Here is a 22,257-nt window from a genome sequence, read left to right as displayed (position 1 = left end):
CAGATAAAGTTCCAGTTGGGTTTTTAAGGTATTTTTTATCCACTAATTTATCAACTGTCAGATATAGAATGTTGGTAATAGTGATGGATAAAAATAACAGATCTGATTGGTTGCTGGCTTCACTATATCTATGTTTTATACTTCATTGGAATGTGTCTGTCATTGGTGATCAGGGCCTGTGCACTGGAATAGGAGACGTTCAGGAAGATTTCCAACGCCATCTCTGTTACTGGCTCACATCTATAAGCTTTCTTTTTGGTGTTTTCATTTTTGAATGTTTGTCAATCTGGATTCTGAAACTAAGCTGCAATCATGCATCGAGAAACAACCAAGATTATTGAATGATATAATCTTAGATTGAAAGAACAATATCCATCTTGCAGAGGTGTATAAATTCTTTGCAAAGGTGTTGATATTGTTTGTTTATTAGCTATTTGCATTTTGTGCATTTAAAAGTTATTTGTTGCGAATTGTGCTGTCGTGTTTACTTACTCAATATAAGTAAACGAGTAAAGGTCTGCTGTGTAACAGGATTCACCAATAAGCAAGCGATAAGGTGAGAGTAATAATATTTACTATTTATCAACATAAAAATATTTAAATTGAAATCAAGATCATATCTATACGAGAATAACTCTTTTCTTCCTTACTTCATTAATTTGTATTTAGTCATTTTGTTGAATGATTTTATCCTTATTTACCTTTTTTTAGACATTCCATTCTTACGAATGAAGACGTTTGCAGAATTTGGTTGCAAAGAATAAATAACCCCAAGTTAATGCTTGCAGATACAGTATTATCATCACATAGAATATGTTATATTTATTTTGAACCAATTTGTAGAAACCCCAATGGCAGGTTAAAAAAACTTTCTCTGCCAACTCTACATTTACCTGGTAAGTACTTATATTTACTGTGACAATAAATCTCTTATGAATCCTAGTGAAAAGTTATACAGAGAAAAAGAATTGCTATTTCCTCCAATAGTCAATTTGTAAACCATTCAATAGAAGCTCGAAATATACAGAATTAGATCTTGTCACTCCTTATGTGGTAGGTTCAGTATCGAAGAAATGATTTAAAAGTCTCAAATGCCACTTGTGTAAAAATATAATATTGTCAAACGAATTCATTAATATATTCTAGGGAACATAAAAAAATGTTTTATGTGTGCCTTCAGCAAAATTCTGTGATATTTTTAAAAGTTTTTCTGATAAAATTTTCGAAAGATTGCCCCAGTTAATCAATTCGGTAGGCATAAAGAAACAAATATTTCAATTGGAGGATTTGACAGACATATCCTGAATATTTTTTTCAGGATTATGTAAATATGTTTGTAAATATTAGTTTTAACATATGCATCTTTCATTACATATGTATTATTAATGACATTTTTAAGGTCAAAGATCAACAATATAAAGACTATGATGTTGTGATGAATATGGCATATGTTAAATATATGGAAAGCTGCAAGAAAGACAATCATTAATTAACCATGGTTATAAAATCAGTTTTTTATATACCATTGTTTGTACCATGTATAAACAAACATTTTTTAATCACGCCAATATTTCAAAGTCCTAAACCTGGTAAAATGTGAAGGAAAATTTTTTGTTTGTGGATATAGTTACAAAATGTCAAAAACAAAATAAAACTTATAATAATCATCCTGTGTTTCAATATTCCATCTACCTATATCTTATATAAACCATTTAATTGTGAAATTTAGATGGTCTTACGGGATTGTCACATAAATTGTAAATGAAACCAAAATATTATACAAAATACTTCATTTAAACAGCATTTTAATTTTAGGTATTTATATTTTCTTGTAAAAAACAATATTTGAATTTGAAATGTTAGCAAAATGAAAGTATTTTGCATAATATTTTTGTTTCATTCATAATTTGACGAGACAACTAGCTTCGAGCATTTAAAATTACTCGAGTTTCAAATTTCCCGCGAAATTAGCATGGATATGAATCATTCGATTATAGAAATCTTTTTCTTGGTACGGAGCCAGTCCAAGAGATGTCGGTAGGATCGAACATTGTCAAATTTATATACAGAGTGGCAGATCTATCAAGTATATAATCTTTGTTGGCTATTTAGAATAGTTGTATGGTTATTGTATTTGTTTCGTTTGATTATATTGTGGATTAGATAGTGATGAGGACTTTGATATAGTGGAAATCCTTCAACATGAACGAAGGCCCTACGTAGTGAGGGAAAGAGTCGATAATTTTGAGAAATGGGATGAGCATCATTTTCATGCAAGATTCAGAATGAAGAAAGATACTGTATTGTTTATATTAGAGCAAATTGAGGAATCACTTGAATTCCAAACTGATAGGTAAGTAATCATTCCCACCACCATAATAAGTAGTATTCTTTAATATTTTTAATTTTCAGAAATAATAGTATTAGACCCATACATCAACTCTTACTAACACTTAGATTTTATACAACTGGCAAATTTTTTATATCCTCTGGAGACTTCTGCAATGTAAGCAAAAGTTCTGCATAAAAAATCATAAAAAAAGTGTATCATGCTATTGCATCTTTGTCACAAAGATATATATGAATGCCACAAGGAGAAGAAATTACTATAATGCAGAAAAATTTTTATATGAAGGCAAGACTTCCAAGGGATATTGGAAGTATTGATTGTGCACATGTTGGCATCTTATCACCAGGTATTTACTGACATATGTTTTTAATAACTTCATAAAATATTAATTTGTAGGTGTACCTCATGCAGAGATACACCTACAAAAAGGGTTTTTCTCATTGAATGTCCAAACAGTATCATCTACAAATCTGAAAATTCTGGATATTGTTGCACGTTGGCCAGGTTTTTCCCAATATCAACATATTTTTGACAATTCAAACCTGAAAGTTAGATTTGAGAATAACGAGTTTGGTAATGCCCTTCTTGTTGGGGACAGTGGTTATGCTAATACCAAATACACCCCTGATAAATACACATAACGAATATGAGGAAATGTATAATGAGTTAGTGTGCAGAACTAGAAATCCTGTTGAGAGACAGTAGATTTCCAGTTTTGGCACTGAAGCTACGGTTGAAGTTGGAAACTGTCATGGCTGTTATAATAGCAACAGTTGTTCTGCATAATTTTGTATTGATAAAAAAGAGGAAGTTCCCCAAATTGATCCAGATTTGGATCAAAATGGAATTGATTTTGAAATGAATTGAGAAATAGAGCCAAATCCCCATGAACATTTTGTTAGCGATAGATCCCAACTCTTAGCTGGATATATTCCAGGATTGTTCAACAACAATAATGAAGTGTAATAACTGTTTATAGTTAAGTGTATATTATTATAATTATTAAAAAACATTATAGAAAAGAGTTTTCTTTATATTACCTTGTTCACAACAAATCCGAAATCTAAAAAACAAAAATTATATTCAACTCTAACTTCATAGAATCAACTCATAATACTTTTTTAAATGACACTAATTGCTTCACAATAATACTACATTATAATGAAGGAATGATGAAATTTCTAAGAAAGTTGACAATCTTTTCAATATTAAACTGTCAATTTTTAAGAATTTTCATAAATTTTTCATTATATTGTGGAATTATTTAGAAAGTGTCATGTAAAAAAGTAAAAATTATAATATGACAAAACACATATGAACAGAATATAAGTAAAGGAAAAATATCACATTGATCATTCAGGATAGTTAAATTATAAAATTAGAATTAACTAATAAAGAAATTAATTGCAAAAATTATTTATTCAATTGATTATTACAGATTAATTTCAGGAGCCAACACTTTGTATTTCAATTTTACTATTTTTAATTCATATTCTAAAATATTTTTTCAAATTTTTCGCATTCTTCCTGCTGTCTGAGAATGTTCAGTACATTTTTATTATTACCAGATACGACTTATTGGTTGATAATTTGGTTTGCACTTAATATTAATACGTTTATAGCAGTTCAATTAAAACAAACCGGCATATATGCCAAAATGTCGGTTTCCGTGTAAATTTTCTCCCAGAGAATAAAGCAAAATGTTAAATGATACCGAAATATGTGTCAATAATTCAGTTTCTATTTTATCAAAACAAAGTTTCATTTGGTTTTTTTGAAGATATGTCAGTTTATTTTATTTTTACGTATCGTTATGCAAGATGTTTTTTACTGCTTCCTAAGCTCAAAATCCACCTTTGTAATCTAAAATCACTATGACATAGCTTTAATATTTTCGTCAGATTAATACTTATAAATATTGTTATTTTTTGAAGGAAAAAGCGTACAGGCTTGTTATTAAAACTATATACTAGAGACTGAAAACCACGTTTCCCCTCCTGCTGGTAAGTTTAGGTTCTGTTCATTTAAATAAAAAATGAATGTTGCATAGAATTGGTATAGCCAGTTCTAATATAGAAAGAACTCACTCATTGCTCATCATTTTCAAACAGGAAAAACCATAATATAATTATAATTTTATATTATATTTATATAATGGATGTAAAAGTTTGGGTTAATAAGCTGCCTGATCCGTTGCTTCCAACATTTATGGATACAGAAAGCACTACTAAAAATGTTCTTAAAACTAGCAAGACTGATTTGACTGAACTACTAGCACTCTCTAATTATGAATGGGTGGAATGTGAACCTATACAAGAAAACCACATTTCCCTTACGACTGGTAACTTTTGTTTTATATAATTCCATACTGTTCGTCGTCTTGCTTGGTGGCTTATAGATAAATATTTTTTTAAATTTTAGAATATGAAGTGACTGCACCAACGATAACTGTGATTTGACTGCGGTAGATCCAATAGAAGTTTCAGTATAGCAAATGGCACAGAAAGCTCAGAAGCTTGGTTTGGCCGACGATATTGTTACGGGTCAATTATTGGGGAGTTAAAGCTACAGTGACAACAACAATAGTAACATGGACTCTACTGATTAGGAAGACCAAGACCCATTCCATAATTCTGATGATGATGTTGTCGATCCCGGTTATAATACTTTAAATTCCGGCTCCGAAAGTTCTACCGATGAGGAAGACCAAGGCACATTTCATAATTGTGATGATGATAAAGTCGAGCAAGATTATAATACATTAAATTCTGGCTCCAAAAGTGATATTGAAAGTAGAGAAGAACCGGCGGCTGGTTTTGAAATCGAAAATACAAACGAACCAATTACAAGAAGAAAATTTAATAAAAGAGCTTTAGCAAAGAAGATGCGAAACTGCGGTGAGGAATACGGCTCTAAGACCTGAGGAATAGTGAACAAACGAACCATGAAGACTCCTTGCCACAACTGTAAACTCAGTGCACTGAAAAAATTGATGAGAACTATTGGAAAAATATTTTTGCAATGTTTTGGGGAATGGGAGACTTGCAAAGACAAAAAGAATTCATAAAAGATAGCACACAGGCAGTTGTTCCGAAGTATCAGAGGACTACATTGAATCGTAAAAGAGAAAGGGGCTCTAATCAATCAATCTCGATAACGAAAGATGGAGAAAAAAGAAGGGTATGCAAAAATTTTTTTTAAAAATACTTTTGTCCTATCGGATAGAGCTATTCGTACAACCTTCGAAAAAACAGACAAAAGCACAGGGGTGCTAAGTTTGGAAATGAGAGGCAAACACGGAAAGGATCGGAAGTTGGATAAAGAACTCGTGAAGAGTGCAAAGGTTCACATAGAAAAAATTCCCAGAATTTTTCTATGTGAAATCTATCGCCGAACTTCACAGAGTTTATCTAAAAGAAAGAAAGGAGTCAAACCTTGCTATTTTTAAGTCATACAACCTTTCTTTCTTCACACCGAAAAAAGATCAGTGTGATGTTTGTCTCATTTACCAAAACACGACAGAATATGAGAATCGTATTCTAGAAAAGGACTTGTCCAGACTCGAAAATAACACTGACAAGAAAACCACAGATTCAACCCTCGTAGTGCTGTCATGTCCGCAGGGAGAGGCGTCTTCCTACTACTACATTTCAAAGGTAGCCATTTACAATTGCTGAACTGAAGGGTGACAAAACGGTAAACTGTTACACTTGGGAGGAGATACAGGGAAAAAGATGGAGATCGGGAGCTGTGTATTGAAATATATGCAAGATTTAAATAACAAAGCTGACTCTCCAATAGACGTCGTCTTTTACAGCGATAATTGTTGTGGACAACAAAAAAACAACTTTATGATGGCAATGTACAAATATGCCGTTTCAACATTAAAAAACATAGAATCTATCCAAATTTTTAATAAAGGGTCACACCCAAAACGAAGGGGATTCGGCTCACTCAACCATTGAAAAAGAAGTTAAAAGAGCACTCCGAAGCGGACCGATATACTTATCTTCCCAATATGCCAAGGCCATGAAAACGGCAAAGAAAAGTTGCAAGCATTACTTTTTTGATATAAAAGCTGTGGAGAAATCTCAAGTAATTTTACCCATGTCAGGAATTCGAATGTTTAAAGTAATTAAAGACGACAGCGACTTTTACTTAAAAACATCCTACCGATCAAATGCCTGAGAGGAGGCGAAGAAAAGGAATAAACGGGGAAATTGGAACGTGAATTCTGCCCTGATGCTAGCTTATTCCAAGAAACTTACCATTGATGAGAAGAAGAAACAGGGTATCCTAAAGTTAGTTACCGCCGGGATAATACCATCAATTTATTCAGATTTCTATAAAAATTTGTGAAACTTTGAAGTTAGGTTAGGAAAATTTTAAACAATAAATTATTTTTTCATTAACAACCTTATCTTTTTTTTCTATCTAAAACAGTGGTTCCAAAAGAAGAATCTATTGTGACATAAAAGCATATATTACACTGATTTTATACCGGTATATCTGCATATTTCTCTTAATTTAAGCAATTTTTGATTTATTTGCAACCACTACTTCAATAAGTAGTATTCGTGTAAATTGTATTCATGCATAAGGTGACTTTGAGGTGAACCAAACGGATGTTCAAAGGAAAATATCACACGTGAAAACTTTAAAGCGCTCTGGTGAAAAATATGCATTTTGCAGATATGTCGCTTTGATTTCACAGCGGCGATCTATCTGACAGTTTAACTGCCGGATAAGAGTTATTCTGTTGTCGATAAACCTGTCCTTTCCACATAACTGTTAGTTAAGAGTTATCTCACAGATAAATTGCATTTTATAAACCGGCCCTAAGGAGGAAAAAGCACAAATATGTAAATACTATATTAACAATTTCCCCTGATATGTTATCGAGTTCCTTTGACAAATAAATTTTGCTTGTTATATAAATTTGAATGACACTTATATGATAATAGTTTTATTCTTCTCATGGTAGAATCCAGCACAAGTTTTATGTTTGTTGAAGTTACTGATGAACTATTTAGTAGTCCAAAAGTTTAGTGCATTTAAATGTTGGATCATTCAGACCAATTTTATTTTTACTATATGAACTATATAAAAAGAATCTACAACATATTTACTGACCTATGATAAATTATATAGCAGATTCCAATAATATATGTTTATACATATAAAAATTATCTAATTTCTAATTCATCTTTCTGATATTGGTATTATTACTATATACCTGTCACTTTAAACACTATTGAAGAGTCAACATAAATGTGTAAATAATAAATATAAATACTGCTTCTTCTTCATTTTAATTCAGATTATAAACTTTAAAAATTAAACATTAAGCATTTGAATAAATGAAATGTATTAGATTTTCACATGAATGTCTTTATGATTCAAGATTTCTCTTCACTGTTATTTGCTTCATTAATTGAGGTTGATGTTTCGGAACTACTTTCATAAGCTGATTTATTCTTCATTAGAAATGATGCTAATGCAGCAATGGGTTCATCAGGTCGTTCTTTAGCAAGATATGAAAGGGCACTCAACAATATAGGCACTATGGTTTGATCTAAATATTGCCTTGTGGGCAATGAAGATAAATCAACTCTAGATTTTTTAATTGGATCGGAATTCTCCATTTTATTATCTGGAACAAATACAATAATGATTATGAAACTAGTCAAATGTTGAAAAAGGTAAATATAAAAGCTATTCATACAGATATAATTATTTTTTTATGTACAATGAAAACATAACAATTTTTGTAAGCTTCAGTACTTCTTTTAAATTAGATATTTGTATATATAGTGTAAGGAATGAAATGTTTGTACTTATGGCTAGTTAAATTAAATAGTGATACAGAGTTTTCAGCAATATATTTTTATGTATACTATTGATTAATTACTGGTTTTATTTAAAACTTACCAAACAATTGTACAAAAGTTTTATCGCAATAGAATATTCAATATTCTGATGAGTTTTTTGTTTACAATGGAGTTATTCTTGTTTTTGATATGCCTTTGTTTAATCCTAAAAGTTAAATTCATCAGTGAATTGTTACCATGGAGTAGACCAAGATTACGCTACAGAAAGTTAATTATTTATCAGTTAAGTGAATATTTTCCGGACTATACTAAATACGGTTTTTTGTTAATTGTATTCCAGAATTTTCAAATTTAAGGTTCTTAAGATATAGTATCCCTATTTCAAGGTATTCAGTAAATATGACAGTTACGTCAATCACCAGAGACAACCACAGAATAAAAACTAACGAAAGATGCAGCTTATTGCATTATTTATGTTCAGCAAAACTTGTCTGAGCGACTGGAACTGCAGATAGCGTTACATGGTTCTGTGGTTTGTCTTGGTCTTCTACTGTTGTAGATATACAGGTACTCACAACACAATTTGTTAATGTGTGTCGATAGTGGTAGTAAAATTTATATTTTATATTAAATTCAAAATAAATCCCTGAAGCCTGTTTTCATTAGAAATTTACATGAATAAAAAGATCTTTCGTTTTTGTCTCGTGATTTAAGCGGTGCACAGAATGAACGCGAACATGTTGCGCTCTAAATGTTTCTAATTGTTAAAAATACACCCCAAATTTAAAACTGCACAGAATGAACATGACGCTGGTTTACTACTAAACATAACCGTAAAAGTGCATGTATATAAAGATATTTGAACGGTGATCAACGATTGTGAAGAGACCCCCCAATTTGAATAAAAATATCTACAGTTACTTCACTACGACATATTTTACAATGAACGAAATAGATTCAAACGAATTTTTCAAACATAGATGAATAAATCGGGGTTTATATAATCAACTTTTGAACTTATTGAACGGAGAACTTTTAGTTTTCTTGTACCCAGCCGACGATCGGCACGTAAGAAAGTTTGTGAACTCCGACGTCAAGAGCGTGTACAAGCACGATCATTATGTGCGTTATCACAGTTTCTCAACAAGTTGAACTAATTTTTACATTTTTGAACGTCTAGAGCGCGTCGTGCTCGAGTTACTTCTGTGTACCGCTTTACAGCAAGAACCTACATGACGTTAGAAAAGCTGGTAAAATGGAGACTTATTATAATTATAATACTCACCTAATTTTCGATGAAAAAAACAATACCATGTTTTTACTAACAAAATGGAATGTCGCAACAAGGTAAGTGGTGTTATAAACAAATACACTTTTAATCAAATGTATATATGAGTTTTGATTTCGTCTATGAAATTTTGCAAGCGCTTATAGATGATTCGTTCGGTTGTCCTTCATTTTTCGGTTTGTACATTAACGGCGAACGGATGTACGTTTTTAAGAATTTCCTACACCCACTACCTCTACCTTTTTTTGTGTACTGTAGGTTCTATTTCATCTCATTTATTCCGTCGTTTCAGTTTCATAGTACATTTTTTATATGTTGTCACAAAAAGTTGAACCCTGCAAAATTTTCAAATTTAAGAAACTAAATTTTGTGAACCACGTGCGGTCTCTGTCAAATAGCATAGGGTACAAATCTTCGCGATCTGTATTCTTTTTTGAATAATTAGATTGTACTTGAGCATGTTAGTAATTTTTGGAAAATTTAAGCCCTGAAATTCAGAATTTTTATGCTTATGTGGATACAAAAATCCACAAATTACGGTCGTTTTATTTAACTGATTTTTAAAAGATTTTCATAGATAAAAAGATAGATTATCGACGAATGACGTGGCGCAAGTTTTATAATAAAAAATGCTTATGAAAATTGCAGTTTAACGGAAAACATCAAATCTTTGTTTATTCAAATCATTATTTGGTGGCTGCATCGAAAACTACTGGTAATACGTAAAATAAAGCTCTACAAGTTTAAAGTACTCATCATTACACTTAAAAAAGTACGTGAAGCTATATGTCTAATCAAATTAAAATTATTGAAATGTGTAAAAGCTTTCAGAAATAATTTAGTTGAAACGTTCACTATAAACTAACGTTCTACATTATCAAAAGAAGATAGGCGAAATCATACAGGAAACCGCTAGAAGATTTCAAGAGCTGATGACTCCAATTTCCAGCTGAGGGAGTTGACATAATACACAAAAGAAGACTGCACCAGGTCTCCAAAGCCGACAAAACAGTTGCGACGATAATTAACATATAAATAGAATAAATGAACATATAAAGAAGAGGGAACTTCTATTAGAGATTCTTCTATTCTGTGGGATCTCGAGTATGGGCAACTTTAACAAGTGGATTCACTGTTTAAAGTCTTGCTCTCCTAGAAGATGTGAAAAACGTACACCAACGTGAACGCCAGAACTGAAGAAAAAATGAGTGAATTGCAAGGCACTACCTTGAAGAGAAGAAGAGAATAGCCTGAATTCCTCAATTTTCGCGGACAAGTTCCCTTTTTGACATATCTACTGCTTTTTGTTTGCATAATATTTTTGTCTTACCGTTTTTTATCCGGTATTTCTGGACGATACAAACGCAAACGGATGCGATTGGCTCTTTTCTATTGCTAGGAACGGACGACGGGAACGAATAAAATTCGTTTATGTTGAAAGTCACCAATGGCAGAAGACGCCGTCAAATGGCAACTATGAATGGTCTTATGCATTTCAATGTTTTTTTTAATTTTGTAACAGCAAACGAAAAGTCAAATTCGGCCTTTACACATAGGCGTTATAGCTAGTGTCTGGAATTTCCTATACAGGGATTTATGGATGAAAGCACCGCAACGCTACTAATTATTTAGGTGTCATATGCGACCCTAAGGATCTATTACGTCCCTTAGTCCCTATTATAGTCAGACCTCCAACTCTGTTGTATATACTATCGTCTAATCAAAATATGACTCGATTTCCTTTCGTGAGTCAGTTGTCTTGGTTCCGCCTTGCGGTGCACGATGCAAAGACTTGTCTTTACATCATGTTGCAGTGTATTTGAAAGAATTATACGTTCAGTAAACAAGGTCGCCTTTGAATAAAATTGCAAAATACCGAAAATATTGTAGACATACGTATTTTAATTTTCAAACATCCTAGAATAAGCATTTAGAATCACGTATTATTTTGTTAACTTGATTCCGAATCAGTGTTGTTGTTACAGTAAAAGTAACGAATTCGGTGATTATATTAAATCACCACTCAATTTGGTAAATATAAATTATTCCATATTTATCAAATTTACCGGTTAATAAATAACTTTAAATTTGAAAATATCTTAAAAAATCCGATTCAAATCAAAAATATCACGAACACTGCCAAAAGTCATGATATTTATCCCTTTTACCATTACGAATTGGGATTTTATAAACTAATCGGTGAATTTGATAAATATGAAATAATTTATCATAGTTACCAAATTCAGTGTTGATTATGTATAATTACCGATTTATCATTTTCACTTGAATTGTTTCGAATTAGTTTCAGTGAAAAAGTGAGAAAAATCAAGAAAACAAAATGCAAGCTATTAATAATTTTTTATTAAAAAATACAAAAATAAAACTTCTTTTATATAAATTAGATAAAATTATCACCTATTCTTTTATGTAGACTGTACCATTGCTGTTTTATAAGTCATTGATTCATACGGGGTCCCATATTATATGACCTATTTTCTTCTTGATAAGGAACATAACCATCACTTAAAACCTGAAAATATTAAACAAGAAGTCTGGGAATTGAGCCAAGTTCCTTCATCGCCATATATTCTCTCATAATTTAATTAATGTCACTTCCCAGTTTTAGATAGCAAACACGAGTTCTGATTCACTTACCTATCATTTACATAACACCGTATTAAAAAATACTGAATAATTATTAGTTGATAATACAGTGAAAAGAGGCGATAACAATCCAATCAAAACATAGGAAGCTAAAAGTGGAATTGCCTAAAAAAAATAGTTGAAATTTTTAAACAATAAACTTATAAAAAATTCATTTAATAAAACAGATCCTATGCATTATTCTATTTTTTATATCGCTATAAAATACGCCCCAAAATATTTATCACAACAATAATCCATTAATGGAAACATTTGTACAAGCATATTCAGGAAATGACTTCAGTACTCACCACGAGTGTTTTCTACGGACTGAAAACGAGAAATTAATGGTAATTTGAATTTCAGGAACAAAAAAAGGATGCGTTAGTTGTTTGCCACAAATACGGTTCATTCTGAAGTTTTATATATTTTTAATGCTTCGAAACACGATCTATCCATTTGCAATGCAAAATTTAAAACAATATTCGATTCACCGTCTTACGTCCGTTCCTCTACTTAAAATATTATCTACATATATTATAGGGATGTAAGAAGAAAAGTGTTAGTTACACACAAGTAAATTTGATACTTTCATGTAACTCAGTTATTTCCAGCATTGTGTAAATATCACAAAGAAACAATGCGCATGCCCGAATACTTTCCTGGTAGTTGACACAAAGCCATATCAGAAATCGGATATAAGAAAATCACTAATCTGTTAAAGCCGATCAGAATCATGACAGATATTCATGGAAATATTGCATAAAAAACATAATATCTATTTACATCTATTCGAATTTCATGATATATATATATATATATATATATATATATATATATATATATATATATATATATATATATATATATATATATATATATATAAATTGTAAAGAAGTCTTTGCCAGCTATATTATGAGTAGTTTTTTATTGAGAACGTGACAAGGAAACCCAAAGTGGACTAACTTCAATATATTTTCTCAAAGCTTTCGAATACTTATGTATTCATCGTCTGGGAAATAATTAATTAAGATTGCCGGTGATTTTTGATATTATTAAAGCTTGTAAAAATTTAGATAGAAATATTTCTATCAACGTCATATTGAATATTGAACTTTGAATTCTATGAATTTAAAGGAAAATATATTGAAGTTAGTCCACTTTGGTGTTTCCTACTGAACCCTAAGGGATTCCATCAATAATAATTAAGGATCTTATGATACAGAACAAATTTTGCCTTAACCTAGAAGTTATAGTTTTAAATTTTTGTTTTTCATTCGATAGTTTCCTGGTTGTATGAAATTCTGGTGAATTGGGCGGCCAACACATTAGCCTATGTCTTCAATTTCATCTTTCAGGAAACTGATCACCTTGAATTAATAGATTATGGTGGAAATGAAATCTGCTTTAGTTAGTGACTGCCTAAAAGATCTCAATATTTAAATGAAGTTTACATAATATGGTTCCAAAACATAGTTACCACCAATACCTCTTCATGCATTAAAAGGTTATCTAGTTTGACTACGTGTGATTAATTTACTAAAATAATAGTCCAAGTTGTGCCTGTTTACACAACTTACTGCTTCTTTCAGATTCCCTAGAAAGTCTCTACTTTCCTTTGCAAACAGTAGTAACTAAAATTATGGTCTTTGAAAACAATACAGAGGTGGAAATATTTAAAGAATTAATGGACCAAAATACAAATGATGAACATAACAGATCGAATATAACGATGGAATTGGTAAAAATTACAATTAGAAAGGAAATTGTGGAAACACATGAACGGATAACACAACTTTAGAAATTAGATTGGAGAAGAATAAATAACATTTTTTATTATATTAACCAGGCGAAAAATGAGACGAAAGAATAAAAATATGAATGAAGATAATATAAATACAATACATTAGAAAATGCTGAAGGTAGAAAAAATGAGCTAGTGTTTATTCGTAACATGAAACTTTAAGCCAAAAATCAGTAAAAATATAATTACAATCATAATAGGATCCTTGAATTTTTTAAAAAGTATTTTTTTTGTTTATCTAATTCAATGTTTTGGTCTTTTTTGATCATGTCTTTTTTTGTTCGTTACTGGATTAAATAAAAGACATAATACATAAAATTAAATTGTATTTAAATATTTTCCATAGTACACTAAATTGTACAATATACTTGGATGTGAGGTGAAATAAAATTAATTCTAACAAACAAGGAAACGCGTTGAACAAAGATGGTATCGTGAACACAAAAACAGAATCCTTAATAATAATTATATTTATTGATAATGTCCGATCCTGTAGGTCTATTGAAAATATTTCTTGGGGGTGGGGGAGCCTGTTGGGGAGAAATCGTATGGTTTGCATAATCAAATGGTCTGCTCTTCTTTCTGAAGTTCTTATTGTAATCGTCTACGTCATGAATTTTAGATGGTCCTGCAACTGATCCAGCTAATAATTGAGCAGGTGTTAATGAAGCTAGAGATTGAATTTTCGGAATTGTAGGAGCAAACGCTTCTTCTCGAACTTGAGTACCGATGGAAAACTTTAAATTATTACCGCATTGCACACCAATTGATTTAGTTACAATTTTACTACGTTTTTCACAAACTAAACACCTTGTTATATCAGTTTGCTCTGAAATATTTTCATCATCTCTTGCTGATTTCCGAGTATTGTCGTTAACTAAGGAAATTATTGGAGCAGAAGGAGGGACAGAAGATGACTTTGAAAATTCACTATTCGACTCCATTTCATCATCGATCACTACCACCTCGTTCAAAAGGCCCTGATTTCGAAGAAGAGTATCAATGTAAGCAGATAACTTGATCTTGTGTTCAGTAGTATTAGGAATCTCTGTAAACGGTAGCTTTAGGTCCCAAGATTTTAATAAGGGGGATTTGAATTTTTCTTGCTGCGAGTTCGATATATTGTCGTCCTTGCGTAGTATCAACGGCCCAGTAAAACGCTTTTTATTATTTTCCAGATATGTAATAGCGTGTTGGCAACGTATAATGACTGCAAGCCAGATTTATTATGAATAATGTGATAATAAAAAATAACACAGTTCAACATTGCTTTGTTCTTGGAAAGTCATCGGTCGTTTCCGAAGTAATTTTTTGCGTGGACTCCAAATTGAGAATAAAAATTGTCTCATAAAGTCAGAAATTTGAGATAATCGAGATTATGTAATGAAAACTTTCGTTCTTCTGTCACTTTTGAGTACAGAATTAAAATTATATTTAAAATATTGAAAATCACAGAATTACTGCTAAGCTAATTTGAAATTAGGAGATATTACTTAAATGAATGTGTTGCACTATTTCCCTCAATGCAGACATGTTACTATTGGACACTTTCCTGTGATATTTATATTCAATATCTTTTGAGGTCGTTGAATTAAAGTATGGAACAAGGACACTAAAGATTGAACTGCCAATGTCGAAGTATTCAAATACATAAGGTAAGGTCAATCTAAGATCAATTTACTTAGATCAGGATCGATGAAAAATTGATGATTTGTCGATTAAAGCAATATTGCATAAAAAATTATTGCAGATATATAATCATAATAAATATGGTATATTTGAACTTTTATATTAGAAATAAATAAAACCTCGACACAATTGATCAATTCTAAAGCCGGATTTTGCGTGGAAAATTATTTAAAAACGACTTACAACTTCTCAAGAACTTCACTTTTTGAAGAATATATAAGGGAGATTATAGAATAATAAAAAGATATAAATTCTCCAGACGTTTTATTGATATATAAATTGGATAAAAGTAAATGAGAAACTTACCATCGTTTTTGTGCCTCATCTGTTCTGAGCCCGGTAGATAGACTACAAAAAAAAACAAATTTATTTCAGGAGAATCTACTGAACATGGTAGATAACTTAAATATTGGATAGTTCAATTGGAATCAGCGTTGCCAGACTTCCCGATTTTTAAATCAATTTAAATTAAATATCCCGCGCGGGACAGGCTCAGTCCCGCTTTTCGGGGATAACTAGACCGTGCATTCAGCGTGATGAGAAAGCGTCGGCGGATATCACTGAAAAGTGTGTACAAGCCGCCCGCCCGGCGCGTAATGAAGATAAGAGCGCAGGAGAGAGGGGTGTGTCCCGCAACCGGTACGTGCGACAGCTTCTCTTTCTATGATATTATGTACAAAATTCTAGCCACAGAAATTACTTTAATGTACCACACCGTTAAACATTGCCAACAATATATAGACAAACGTTATAATTTTTCAAATGAAAATATTTTTCTAAACTTAATTGATTGAAAATGTTGTATCTTTCATAAAATTGACAGGCAATATTTCAGAAGATAACTTATATGACGAATTTAACTTGTACAACCACCGCACAGAAATGGCACAGTTTCCAAAAAATGATACCAGGAATATGTTTTAACTAGTGTCTTTCAGATTAAGTATCCCAACATCAAACTGCTTTCCTGAACAAGATGAATTTGAAAAGGTCGGATGTCAGAAATAAATGCTATGTAAATTTAATGAAAGCTGAATTACTCATCCAATTTAATCTACAGCTATCCTGTAAAGAGTTCTTCATCTTTATTAAAGAGAAATAGATCTTCACAGAAATATCATGAATATTTTTTTTATTGTAAAAACGAATAAGACTCAACTTTTTAACGATAGGATATATCTGATTTAAATTATTATATTTTTATTAAATTACATTTTCTATGGCTACTTTTGCTATCTATTATCAAGGAAACATAATTTTAATTCAAATAAAGAGATAAATATTTCAAAATTTTTGATTATATCCGTTTTTTTACTATGTCCCGCTTTTGAAGAAAAAATCCAAAATGTTCCAAAATCCCCACTTGGCAAAAAAACTGGTAGCGCTGATTGGAATCTACTCAAAGGTGCAACCATAACAAAAATTATTGTTTCACAATCGTTGCTAAGTTTTTCCAACACATCTTTTTATCTATTCTTATTTTGTTTTCCTTAGGCAATGCTTACAAAAGTGATATTTTATGTCAATCATAGAATGAATCAAATTCTGTTATTTAAAATAGAACGAATAGAATTTAACAGATTTCTGTCTGGTTATAATTTAAAAATATAAATTCAGTTTTTGTATGCGCTAGAGCGTGTGCTCCTTCTTACCCACATCTATTCTATCTATTCCTTCTTTCCTTAATTGTACTTCATCTGTATTCCTTTTCATATTTTTTTGAAATCTGCAATTGCTGAACCACGTCAAAAAAATAACATAACAAAATCAATGGTAGATTACTGCTGTTTAATCCTCATGAGCTACAACATAGCTACAGCTAGCCATTTCCAGATAAGTTTCCTTGTCCTATATTTGTATTTTTATTATATAACTGTTTTGTACTTGTTACCTTCTTTAAATATACAGTCAATATTAATTTTTGATTCAAATTAATAAACACATTTCATAGTCATTAATAAATTAAGGTCGTTCAAGCTTTTCAACCATTTTTCGTTAATATTAATTGTTCACTCAGCTCGACTCAATAGAGAATAGAGCAATTCGAATCATAGGCGACCAGAAACTTGGACGACTTAAAGCATAGAAGAAAGGTCGCTGACCAACTCTGTTTTACCGATACTACCACGGCAGAGGCTCTTCCGAGCTGTCAAACATAATCCCACCTAGAGCAGTATTTACAAGACCTACTCGACAGGCATACGAGGCTCATGAACACCAAATTCGCCTACAAACGCCCAGAAAGTCAATTTATCGGGACTTCTTTCTTTCCCGAACACTACATCATACAGAAGTTCAACAGCAGATGGAACTGGAATAGGAGTGTACGGGGCCAGAACCAAACACTTTCAAAGTTTGGGCAACGTACCAAGCATTTTTCAAGTAGAATTACAAAATGTGTTCAGTTCAATCTAGAGAAGAACTATCACAAACAGGAGATCATCATCCTGTCCGATAGTCAAGCAGCCATTAGAGCTCTAACCTCCAATATCATAAAATCCAAATACGTTTGGGATTGCCTAAAAAAATTGAACAAGCTAAGCAAGAAAAATAAAATTACCCTACAATGGATTCCGGGACACACTGGGGGCAGACAAGTTCTTCATGGGAACCGAACCCTTCTGTGGTATTAGCTACAGAACAATAGAAAAAAATTATTGATGCAACCTACAGGGGCTGAAACAGACAAAGACTCTTCTGCGAAACTATAACCAGAATAGATCTGCTGAATGTATCAACGTAAGTAAGACCAATCAATTAATACTAACAGGAGTTCTATCGTGGCACTTTGAGGTTGAACCATTGTTTGGAGTCCTAAACTGCTCTGAATCTGTGAATGGCTGAAATTAAATGGCATAGATGTACCAAAATCTGGTTGATGTATTGGATTTTGAATTTGTTCAAGTAAGCCCACATGATAATGAGCAGATTGTGTTGGTAAAATATTTGCCTGGGGAGTTCCTATAAAGAAGTCCCGATTGTAACTCTGTGTCTGTAGAGGATACTGTGTGCTCAGTAAAGGTGCCGGTACTGGTGTAGGAACAGATAGAGATGATGCAACTTAAGTGCCAGTAGGATGTATATATGCTGGAATTGGTTGTGATTCAAAGGGACGTAGATCTGCTGAATGTATCAACGTAAGTAAGATCAATTAATACTAACAGGAGTTCTATCGAGGCACTGTCGCTTCAATAAACACCTGAAGACGCAGATATTGCGGCGTGCAGATTTTGTTGCACAGAGGACAATACCTCTATCCACATTCTCTCATAGCAAGAAAGGGAGACCCAACAGATCCTTTGGGTTGCAGTGTATACGAGACCCCAAATCTATATATACATACAGAAGTTCAAGTTCAATATCGACAGGCATCTTCACACGGCAGGCACCACTTGAACTACTCGAGGGCAATCAAGTGTTTGCTTTTTACATGAAAAAAAATCTGATGCTGGATACTACTATCTAGATGAAGAGTCTCCTGTTGGAGACTTTCAGGTTACATACTAGATAAAACAGATTGAAAACTGAGGAGAAATTAGATGTAATAACCCTTACCCTTCAAGTACCAAAATCATATTAATGTCCTGGAATCACTCTATCAATTTGGTTATCAAAACCGTTTGGTAGATATTTTAAAAAACATGTTAAACCCTTCAAATAAAAATTTGGACAATAAGTGGAAACCCTTATTTTGGACAAACTCTCAGCTCTAGAAATTAAAGCTTATAATTATAGGGCACTTTATATATATTTTTTGTGATCTTTGGATAAATTGTATATTTACTAGATGAACATCAGAAAGTAATAAAGATCTTTTCAATGACTTCCACAGTTAACTTATTGATGACTGCCCTTCACAAAATAATGCATTTCACTCTAGACATGTTTCTCTGAAACTTAAAATGTTTTTGTAAGAAAATTTCAAATAAATACATTTTTGTTCACTTCTGTAGGTCAATTGAACAGTTTAAGGATCACCGTTTTTTGTTAATAAAAAGTAAATTGAAACGTATACCATAACATAGTTAATAGTCATCCTTAGTCATTGAAATGACTTGTATACATCCACTCATACAAAATATTTCTATTTTCAAGTTTCAATATAAAACCGATTTTATTTGAATTATTCATAAATTTTTTTCACATTGATAGCTTTTTCATTGTATATATGTCTCAATATTGCAAACTATCACATGTGATTTTCAGTTTATGTGAAAATTATTTATGAATAGAGCAGGAAGACTTACCGAAAATAGAGCTGGAAGATATCCTAAAATGATAATAGAGTGAGGAAAAAACTAATAGAACCAGTCCTAAGAAACTGAGTGGATCAAGCATACATTCATGCATACTAACATGAAGTATACATTAAGAAGAAAACATTGAAAAAATAGAAAACACTTGAAATAATGAAATAATAATAATGAAACTAAAACTTTTAAGAATTTGCATTCACACTCCTTACTTATTTCAATTGATTACATATGAGAATCAATACTATCAGATTGCTCTGGTAATTAGTTTGATATTTGATTAGTGAATTTGAACAACTGCAACTACAAATATTTGTGATAGCAATAGATTACCTTCTGGATTAGCAGTAATGGACAAGAAATCAGCCAATGTGATTTTTTTACTTTCGCAAAACTGAAACAAGGACAAGGTTTTAATAATAATAATACTGTTACTATATAATTAACCATTCTCTTACTTTATTTAAGTTATCATTTGCCTTGAAGTCACTTTGAAGTTGAACCATTGCATGCAGTCCTAAATTGTTCTGAATCTGTGAATAGCTTAAATTAAATGGCATAGATGTACCATAATCTGATTGATGTACAGTTTGTTGGTGTATTGGATTTTGAATTTGTTCCAGTAAGCCCACTTGATAATGAGCAGATTGTGTTGGTAAAATATTTGCCTGTGGATTTCCTATAAAGAAGCCCCGATTGTAACTCTGTGTCTGTAGAGGATACTGTGTGCTCAGTAAAGGTGCTGGTACTGGTGTAGGAACAGATAGAGATGATGCAACTTGAGTGCCAGTAGGATGTATATATGCTGGAATTGGTTGTGATTCAAAGGGACGTGGGTTCCTTAATTTCTCAGCGATTTCCTGTAAAAATGACTTTTGTTCTTCTCTTTTTCTTTTTGATGATCTAGATGTTCTGGGTCTTCTATCATGGCTATGACTTCTAGATCGCTCTTGAGATCTTTTGCCATCATGGTTTCGTGAAATTCTTCTTTCTTTAGAAGACTCACGCCTATCACGAGATCTTAGTGGTGAATCAAGCCTATGTAATCTTTTGGGAGATTCATGTCTGTCTCGTGAACTCATAGGAGAATGTCGTCTAGCGCGTAATTCTCGAGAACTTCGACGTCTATCTTGTGACCTCAATGGAGATCCACGATGATCTCGTGATTTTCGCGGGGAATCTCGTCTATTACGCGACTTCAAAGGAGATGCATGTCGATCATGTATGTTCAATGGAGATTTATTCCTATCTCTTGTAGGATTATGTATTAAAGGGCTTCTAAGTCTATGTATTAACCTTTTAGATGTACCCAAAGGACTTCTAGAGTTGGACATAGTTCTATGGGATCTCTTTGGACTTTTGGATCTATACCTGAGGCTTTCCTTGGTGAAACCACTTTTAAGAGAATTACTTTTTTTCTTTGAAGAGAGGCCCTTAGGTAAATCAATATCCCTTTTCTCTAAGACCCTTTGTTTTTGTATTAGTTCAATATCTGTCTCCATTTCCATCCCAGGAGGCACCATACCTGTTTCAACTAATTTGAGTTTTTCTGATATTCTCTTCATTTCTTTATTTTTTTCACACCTTGCTTTATCTAGTTCAATATCCCTTCTAGTCTTTTTTGGATCTCTATGAATACCAATGTCATTTGAGCTTCTTCTGTGTGGATTTGATTTCGTACTTCTACCTTTTCGTTCTGATTCTTTATATTTTGTATTTACAATTCTTTCTTTCTTTTCATCATCCTGTATTTTGAGAGTAGATACCTCCGTATCATTATGACTTGAATTTATATTATGATTTGTAAACACCCCATCATTTTCAACATCATCATCATCATCATCTATAACATCTAATGCTGCCATGAAATCATCTTTTAAGAAGTCATCAAAAAAATCACCAGGAACATCATCATCCTCATCTTCTACGTCACAAGTCGAATATTGTAATTTATCTGTCTCCGCTTGCTCAGTGGCACTTTGTACATTTGTGTTATATTCTACAGGTTTTTGCTCCACAGAAGAGCCATTAGGGTTAATTGTTTCATCCTCGCTCAATGGCACTGCTTTCATTTCATTATTCAACGATATCTCTTCATCAATTATCTTTTTCTTAGTACTTTTTTCTGACGACTGTTCATTTGATTCAGTATCATTGGATTTCATGTTTCTAACAAATAGCACATTTACTACTATCTATAAGTTAATAGAAGGATACTACTTTATTTACAACGAAATGTCTAATAATTCAAATTTCAACAACTTTTCATCCAATTTGTCAATCGATTCGTTCAGTCACTTACCACACCATCTCACATTTAAAACATCAATTTACGCCATATTTTGATTTTCGTTCTTTTACGCTACACATGTACAGAAAAAAAGCGTAATGGGAGTAGG

The 22,257-nt window shown here is 31.9% G+C and overlaps 1 protein-coding gene, 2 long non-coding RNA genes and 1 pseudogene across 4 annotated transcripts; 2 read left to right on the top strand and 2 right to left on the bottom strand.

Annotated features, from left to right (window-relative positions):
* Window positions 1–283: 283 nt before the first annotated feature.
* LOC130893461 (uncharacterized) lies at window positions 284–1,667 on the top strand. Its single transcript, XR_009059212.1, has 3 exons — window positions 284–556; window positions 712–896; window positions 1,400–1,667. It is a non-coding gene; the product is annotated as an uncharacterized LOC130893461 (long non-coding RNA).
* Window positions 1,668–2,150: 483 nt separating this feature from the next.
* On the top strand, window positions 2,151–3,372 carry LOC130895009 (uncharacterized; annotated as a pseudogene).
* A 4,271-nt stretch (window positions 3,373–7,643) lies between these two features.
* LOC130892868 (uncharacterized) lies at window positions 7,644–8,591 on the bottom strand. Its single transcript, XR_009059123.1, has 2 exons — window positions 8,282–8,591; window positions 7,644–8,003 (listed from the first exon to the last, which is right to left on the bottom strand). It is a non-coding gene; the product is annotated as an uncharacterized LOC130892868 (long non-coding RNA).
* A 3,217-nt stretch (window positions 8,592–11,808) lies between these two features.
* On the bottom strand, window positions 11,809–22,254 carry LOC130892856 (pre-mRNA-splicing factor CWC22 homolog). Of its 2 annotated transcripts, XM_057798541.1 has the most exons (5): window positions 20,317–22,239; window positions 20,192–20,252; window positions 15,912–15,953; window positions 12,125–12,238; window positions 11,809–11,999 (listed from the first exon to the last, which is right to left on the bottom strand). In XM_057798541.1, exons 1-4 carry the CDS (start codon window positions 22,021–22,023, stop codon window positions 12,168–12,170), a joined length of 1,881 nt encoding a protein of 626 aa, XP_057654524.1. In that variant the 5' UTR covers window positions 22,024–22,239; the 3' UTR covers window positions 11,809–11,999; window positions 12,125–12,167. The 2 variants fall into 2 exon arrangements, with proteins under 2 accessions (XP_057654524.1, XP_057654518.1); XM_057798535.1 differs by lacking the exons at window positions 11,809–11,999; window positions 12,125–12,238 and adding an exon at window positions 14,226–15,126 and having other exon boundaries at window positions 20,317–22,254.
* Between the last annotated feature and the right edge of the window lie 3 nt (window positions 22,255–22,257).

This window comes from Diorhabda carinulata, chromosome 1 (assembly GCF_026250575.1).
Source record: "Diorhabda carinulata isolate Delta chromosome 1, icDioCari1.1, whole genome shotgun sequence".
NCBI classification, from domain to species: domain Eukaryota; kingdom Metazoa; phylum Arthropoda; class Insecta; order Coleoptera; family Chrysomelidae; genus Diorhabda; species Diorhabda carinulata.
This window is presented reverse-complemented; position numbering and strand designations above follow the sequence as displayed.